The following is an 8,127-nucleotide window of genomic DNA, read 5'->3' on the forward strand; positions in this document are numbered from 1 at the left end:
ACTTTGCAAACCAAGTCAGAAAGATATAACTGCTTAAAGGCTAAAAACCATTTTTAAAGATATGCAAATTATGCTATCACAGCTGACTTTTTATAGCACCAAATTACTTATTAGCTTCTGTGCTATTATTAGCATTAAAGATGAAAGACAGGTCTATGCGCTCACCACCCAACTGAGCTAGCAGAGACTCTGCCTGAAACATTTGTTTTCTAAGCTGCCACATTCCCCAGCACTCAAAAGCCTGGGTTAGCCTTTAGTCTTGTCCCCAGTTTTTACATCTTTTATTCAAGACAGAAAAGATTTGTTAAGATAGTGAGAGAGATGACTGTGATACCTTATACCAAGGTTTTATGCAAAAATTACATATTACCTTTCTAAGTCACAAAAGACTTAACTAAGTATGCTCAAAATATGACTCAGATAACCCTCATCCTGACATGCTATACAATATCATTTTTTTAAGCTTCTATTTTCTACCAGGAGTCCTGGTGTGGTACTGCAGAATAATGCACTGGACTGCCAGGTCCATTTGAACCACAAGTTGGGCAGTTCAAGCTCACTCCTTGGAAACCCTACACAGAGTCGCTATGGGCTTGAACAGACTCCACGGCACTTAACAACAATTTTCTACCAACCCTAAGCACACTGCATTTAATTCCTGAAAAATAATGGTTTTGGAAAACTGTCATACACAACTTGGAAATTTTTTCCACTTTAAACTCAAGGTCACTCGAATTCTGCATTTTTTTAAAAATGTCACAGCTAAACAATAGCGTACTACTCACACTCAAAATAAGAGAAGAACTTCTGACTTCAATTTGAAAATATCTGCATGGTAAGAATAAGAAAAGCTCACAGTAGATATTTCCCTAAGGTCAAAAGAAACCACCTCCAGTAATGTGGCAATCCATTAAGAAGCCCGGGAAATCTCAACATAAAGCAATCTTCTTGACTAACTCCTGTGGTTCAAATGTGGTAGAGAAGCTTGAGAATCATGAAGGAAATTAATGGAAAACCAACATGCTCCATGCTAGCAGTTTGCTTAACACAATATTAACAATGCTTGGGTGACAGGCCAGACCTAAAAGAGTAAGAAATCTAATTCAACCAAGGATTGATCTCTAACATAATTTGTTGTCAAATCAATTTCAGTACATAAGAGATCTGCCCCAATGCCTCCACCTGTGATGGAATATATATCACAGACAATCCCGATACTTCAGACCAACAATTTTCATCTAAAGCTATTAAATTAATGCAAACAAGAAGCCCATACCTCCTCAAAGTCACTAGTGGCATTCATTTAATTAGCTCACAGACACTAGGCACAGAATACAAATTTTTATATGGATCCATCAGGCATAAGCTTACAGTGGTCTGGCAATATTATAACCACTCGTTGATCAGAAGATAATATACATTATAGTTCAAGTAAAAAGGGTCCTGTCAAATCAACCAGATGTGAATCCACAGGAGACTCAGACTGCCAAAAAAAAGGCTTTCTTAGTTAAGCATACGATGCATAAGGCTTTTTTTTTTCCTTTATAAGAGGAGCTCAAAATAGATTTTTATACTACCAGCTGATGGACCTCACACATTGCCTTTTGAGCTTAAGCAAAAACAGGAAAAAAAAAAAAAAAAAAGCCTTCTCCCTCTACACAAGTAACAAAATCTCTTTATTCTGTATATTGCTTATTTAAGAGACAGCGCGTGGTTTTGGTTAATCCTCACAACCCCCGCAATGACATTTAATCAGGAGTGCATATTTTCTTTAGAGGATTTAGCTGCTTGTGAAAGCAAGCCTCTTCGTGTTTTTCATCTGATGTTTTAGAGATAGGTGAGAAACCTCTCCCTTGCTAACTGTGTATTTATGAACCACCATAACCCACAATGGGGAGCACAGTGGCTCTGTACAAAAAGCACTGGACTTCGAACAAGGTTGGCGGCTAGAGCTCACCAGCCGCTCAGACGTAGAAAGAGGAAGCTTTCTGCTCCTGCAAAGATGTACAGCCTTGTAAACCATATACAGAGTCACTATGAGTCTGAACGGACCTGACAGCACTTAACATAGCCCACTGGAGGGCTTCGGAAGACAGATGTCTTAGCCTTGACTAGAACATAAGCTGCTCATTGGTTAAAGATGCTACTTACAGTGAAACCTGAATCTTCCCTGATTCCCTGTTTGAAAGGGTAATATTTTGGCCCCTATGGAATGGTTACTGCAGGCCTCCTGGCTGGAAAAGCTCTTTACCCTGATACATTCCGGGCTTGCTGCTTCTTTCCCTTCATAATCCATAACAAATGTCCCTTCATCCGACAGATCCCCCTAGCTAAGGTAGCCCACCTTTCATTGGGACCCTCAGTACACCGTTATGACGCTTTGTTTTCACCCCAGCAGTCACCATCCTCTGAAATTGTCTGCGTTTGTCTGACTGCCAGATTCGTAGGTCCATAGGGAAAGGGCCCTGCCTGTCTCGTTCAACATCCCTTCCAGCACCTAGAGCAGAGACTAGCCAATGGATATCCATTAAATGAATGAACAGGAAGGGGGAATGGGACTGTCATCCTCGGTTTCAACGGACACAGAGACCGGAGGAAAGGAAATGTGAGGGGGAGGGAGAGAAGACCTTTCCCCCAGGAGACAAAGGAAGAGAGTCTGAGGTGGTCCGGTCTAGAAAAGGAAGCCAGGGGGAGGGGGAAAGGCTAAATCCACCCCAGGGGACAAAGAGTGGCTAGGCAGGGGGGCGGGGTCGGGGTGCTGGGGATGCGCGCGGAAAGTCTAGAAGGACAGCCTCCAGGCTTGCGATCACCCGGGCTGGAGGATAGGAAGTAGGTGGGGGATCTCGGGGGGGGGGATGCGAGCCCCAAGCGAGACGCAGGCCCACCGGGGGACAAAGAGAGAGCGGATCGGCCTCTGCGCCGTCGGATCGAATCCTCAAGGAGGCCCGAGACGGCGGACGGAACCCCGAGGGAGAACCGGGCCTGGTGTTCTAAGGGGCAGGGGGTTCCGCGGCCTAAGCCAAGAGGCTGCCGCGCTCCGGGGCGCTCCCGCACCTGGTAAATGGCCGCCCAGCTACCAGCCTTGTCGATCTGCTCGAACTCCTTTTCCATCTCCATGACGGGCCAGGGCGGCTGCTGCGTCTCTTCCTCCGCCTAGTGAGCCGGCTGCCGCTTCAGGCCGCGTCGCGATCTTAGCCTTCAGTCTCACTGCAAGCCTCGACTCTTGCCGCTACCGCCAGCCTAGCAGCCGCTGCTTCTTCATGTCAACCCTGCAGCCGGAAGTACGCACCGGGCCTGCCGAGAGCTACGCCCCCTAAGCCGGTAGACCAATCGGCACTCGAGGAGATCTGAAAGCACTTCCGCGGGGCGGAGTCGGGAGGAGGTGCCGGGGAGAGAAGTTGGTGGGGGCGGGGGAAAGTGGCCTCAGCCCCGCGAGACGTTAGGCAGAGAGCGCAACTCCCTCCCTCCGGGGCTTCAGGCTCGGGCGTGGCTCGCTCCCGTTGCCTGGGAGACCCCGGGTCACCCAGCCCACGGTTCATCGCTCGACTGGGCCTGGGTGGGTCTTGAATTCAAGTCTCAGCTAGGCTCGTTGAGTCACAGAATGACCTTGAAATAGTCACGCATCCTTCCTGAGTGCCAGAGTGCTGGCCTCAGTGCTCCAAGCTGGAGAATGGGCAGAGAACTGCTTGCCCCACTTCCTGTCTCTCAGCTCTGTCATATCCTTATGAAAACCCTTGCTGGGTTTTCATGAACTACAAGAGCGTTTTATAGTCCACTTAACAACAACAACGACTAGGGAGTCCTGGTGTGGCGCTGTGGGTTCATGTGCTAGACTGCAAAGTCAGTTGAACTGAACTGCAAGGTTGGCGATTCAAGTTCACCAAGCTGCCCCTTGGAAATCCTATACAGGGTCACTATTAGTCGGAACCGACATGAGGGCACTTAACAACAACTAGGGAAGAGCCTTTACTCCCCAAAGATAGTGTCCCTGTTTGAAATGAACGATTTTCCTTTGGAGTCTTCAATCCTGAGTACTTCAGGAGTGGAATCCTGAACTGGTATGATTTTCCGTATTTCCCAAAGTGTTAAGGAGAGCCCACACTGATCCTACTCAGACTGCACTCGGTGGAACTTGAATTCCTTGGTACATTAAAATCACCTGAGAAGTGTATTGAATGATGTAGGTTTCGGGAACCACCTCCAAAGTATCCGTTAACCTTTTGGTCTGGGAATGAGGCCCAGGAATCTGTATTGTTTACTGGCCCGCATACACATACGGGAAATTCTAACGCGCTGGTCTTTAAAACACACCGGGCTGCTCAAGTTGCCTTCCTGTGGACTCTTAATTTAAACCATACAGCTCAGGCGTGCCCATGGCGCCAGAGGACAAAATTTCTTCCTGTTCCCATTCCAGGCCTCCCAGAATGTCTACCTGGAATTCTTGGTTGAATTCCAACTTATTCCTTGAGTGCTGGTGGCAGGCACTGTACCTGGCATTCCAAGTACACATTCTCATTTAATCCCCTCCTCCCCTCAAAAACCCCATAAAATAGTCACTAACCATTGCCTCTTGACAGATGAGGACTCAAGGCAAAGTCAGTCGTCCAAAGTAGCAGTGCTTGTTGGTGTGGGAGACAATATTCTAACATAGCCTCCAGAGTAGTACAGACTTTGGAGCCAGGGTGCCTGTGTTCCCCATTCCATCACTGTTAAATATTAGCTGTACAGTCTTGGGCAACTTACCTAACTTCTCTGTGTCTCCTCTGTAAACATGCAGGTAGTTAAGGTCCCCACCTCAGAAGGGTGGTGTCAGAATTGAAAGAGTTAATACTTGTATGTTGAATAGCCTAATAAATATTAGCTGACATATTGCCGCTGCTGTGTGCCCTCAAGTGGGTTCCGACTCACAGCGACCCTGCATATAGGTTTTCTGAGGCTGTAAATCTTGTGAATAAAGTCTCATCTTTCTCTTACTGAGCAGCTGGTGGATTCAAACTACTGACTGACGTTGAAGTTAACAGACCAACATATAACACTTTAGCTGTCATGTTGTTGTTATTAAGTGCTGTCAAATCAATTCGGACTACAGCGACTCTGCATAGGGTTTCTGAGGAGTGGCTGTTGAGTTTGAACCACCAACCTTGTGGTTGAAACTGAACTTGAAGTCCAGTGCTTATCCAATGGCGCCACACCAGGATTCCTGCTGTCATGTTGTTGTTGTTGTTGTTGTTAAGTGCCGTGGAGTCGGTTCAGAGTCATAGCGACCCTGCACAGGGTTTCTGAGGCTGTAAATCTACATACCTCCAAATAATAACAATGGGAAGTAAGTGACTTTTAGTGAATGAATGAAATTGGTTTGATAGGAAATGCCTTTAGAAACAGAAGGTCCCAGGGAGGGGCAGTATTAACAACAGGTGTCTATTGTGGTGAAAAATTTGCAACTACACATTCAGAAGCTGCCTACTTCAAGTCTTGGCTCATTTAAGACTACTTGTTTTCTAGACTATTTGCTGTCTCTTCCTTCTGTTATTCTATTGATAGTTTGTAGATGAGTCCCCATGGTGTTAGATACTCCGCTGCTAACCTAAAGGTTGCAAGTTCGAATCCACCAGCAGCTCCTGGCGGAGAGAAGACTTGATGAACTGCTCCCACAAAAACTACAGCCTAGGAAACCCTATGGGACAGTTTTACTCTGTCACACGGGGTTACTAGGAATCAAAATTGTCTTGGCAGTAACCAACAACAACAACAAGTTTGTCTGAAAAGCATAGGACTGTGAACGCTTGGGGAAACAGAACTGGTTAATTCCTGGTTCTGTGACCATATTGAGCATAAGTGGCTCTCAGGTTTGCAGGGAGTGCCACCCAGTGACTGGAGTGACCATGAATTGAGACCAAAGCTATGACATCTTGGGAGGACTGTGAGACTCAAGCAGAGTCCAAGTTTGGGCTGGGTAGGACCTGTTTATTTCCTAGGACGACTGCAACAAATTATCACAAACTTGGTGACTTAAAACAACAGAAAGCATATTGTCCCACAGTCTCAAGGCCAGACGTCTGAGAAGGTGTCGGCAAGGCCAAGCTCTCTCTAAAGGTTCTCGGGGGAAATTATTCTTTCCGTCTTTCAGTTTCTCAACTTGTGGTAGCATCGTCCCAATCTCTGCTTCTGCTTCACACGGCCTTCTCCTCTGTGTCCTCTGTGTCTCCCCATCTCCTGTCCACCTACATGCCCTCAGACTCACCCTTTTAAAGACACCCACCATTAGAATTTGGTATGGGTGATACAATTTCCACTCAACTGAGTGATGTTGCAGGTTAAAGTACCAGACCACAAGGTCAGTTTGAACCACAAGGTCGGCAGTTCAAACTCACTAGCTGCTCCTCGGAAACCCTATACAGGGTTGCTATGAGTCAGAACCTACTCGACGGCACTTAACAATAGCTCACCTACAGGACTCCTGGTGTGGCGCTGTAGGATCAGCACTGGACAGTGAATCATAAGGTCAGCAGTTCAAAACCCAACTGCTCCTCAGAAAGCCTATACAAGGGTCAATGTGAGTTGGAACCGACTCGACAGCACTTAGCAGCAACAAAAACAAACCTACAGTGTGGTGGCACAGAAGAAAGACCTGGCAAACGTCTTCCATAAAGATCAGTGGCAGTGGTGATGATTGTGTGCCACTGAGTCGGTTCCGACTCATAGCAACTCTGTTTCGGCTTTCCAAGGCTGCAAATCGTGATGAAAACAGAATGTCTCATCTTTCTCCCGCGGAGTGACTGGTAGATTTGAACTGATGACCTTTCGGTTAGCAGTCCAGCTTGTAATCCGCTATGCTCTTAATTTAGCAGGCTCCTTTTCATAAAGGATTACAGCCAAGCAAACCCTCGGGAGCTCAGTTCTGCTCCATCAGTTGGAATACACTGGACAACAACAGATTGCATTGGATTTGGCCTACCTAGTGGATTTCGGGCCCACCCAGGTAATTCGGTTGATCTCATCTTAAGATCCTTCAATCAGTTAAACTACATCAGCAGAGACACTTTTGGCCATCTAAGGTCACATTCACAGTTACTAGAGGTTAGGTCTGGGAGGGTCATCACTCAACGCACTAAAGAGGCCGAGGAAGTTGATTCCAAATGTAACTGATCATTTCAGGTACCTGCTCTATCTTCCCTACACCCATTCTTGACATGGTGGCAGTTAGGGAGAGCTTTGAATATTTGGATGGTGAAGCACTCCTCTGATCCAGCACAAACCCTACTGCAATGATTACAATCTCCTCTGTGCATCATCATTCAACAGTATTTGCTTCCATTTCTCTGTTTTTCTTTTTTGGGGGTGGGGTAGGGGGAGGTGGGAAGATGTACACAAACACACTCAGGAATATATAATCATTTTAACAACCAAAGGGCACATTCTGCAAGCCTGCCTCCTGGCTGCCAGCACTCAGTCCCTTTCTTTCCATGAGTCTAGACTCCTTATCTGCTCCCTCTCTCCATGTCCTCATCTCTGCCTCTGTCTCTGGTGTTGGACCACTTTTTGACATGCATCTCTTCCCCCTTCAGATCTTAGGTTAAATGTCATCTCCTATCCAGGTCTTCTCTGACTGCCCTCTCTAAAATGGCCACAGTTGTTCTCTGCTGCATGGCCTGGTGTGTTAGCACCATGATATTCAGCTCTGTCTAAATCTTCTCTACTTATTTACTTCTTGGCCGGTTTCTTTTCTCTCCTCCCACTTACTGTTCCTTAAGGGCAGGGACCTCAGCTTCTTGTCTGATTCCCAAGCACCTGGTGTTCCTTTGGGAAGAGGGATGTGGATGTTGGCGTTGATCTGCAACGCTCCCCACTTCCCTGCCAAGACCTGGCCTGGAACCAGCCAAGTCCTGGTCTCCCCCAACAGTCTGCCAGTAGTGACTGGGAATCTTTCAGTGGTGACTGGTTAGAAAAATAAACAAATGACTGTGTGTGTCACAATCGCTCGAACCTCTTCCTGGCAGGACTGCCTGAAGGATGTTCTGGCTTCTCTGGCCTATCCTTCACGGAGTCCGCTAATGGAGGAAATCAACACTACAAATCAATGACCCATTACACTTTAAAAAATGTTCTACAGAGTGGTTAGTGGAGAAG

The 8,127-nt window shown here is 46.7% G+C and overlaps 1 protein-coding gene across 1 annotated transcript in view; it reads right to left on the reverse strand.

Moving 5' to 3' along the window:
• The window catches only part of PTPN1 (protein tyrosine phosphatase, non-receptor type 1), a 77,188-nt gene extending 73,900 nt beyond the window's left edge, over positions 1–3,288 (reverse strand). The window contains exon 1 of the mRNA XM_006839185.1: positions 3,055–3,288. Coding sequence (XP_006839248.1) covers positions 3,055–3,117 — 63 coding nt within the window. The 5' untranslated portion in view covers positions 3,118–3,288. The remainder of the gene's footprint in view (positions 1–3,054) is intronic.
• Positions 3,289–8,127: the final 4,839 nt, after the last annotated feature.

This window comes from Chrysochloris asiatica, unplaced genomic scaffold, assembly GCF_000296735.1.
Source record: "Chrysochloris asiatica unplaced genomic scaffold, ChrAsi1.0 scaffold00023, whole genome shotgun sequence".
In the NCBI taxonomy this organism is placed as follows: Eukaryota; Metazoa; Chordata; class Mammalia; order Afrosoricida; family Chrysochloridae; genus Chrysochloris; species Chrysochloris asiatica.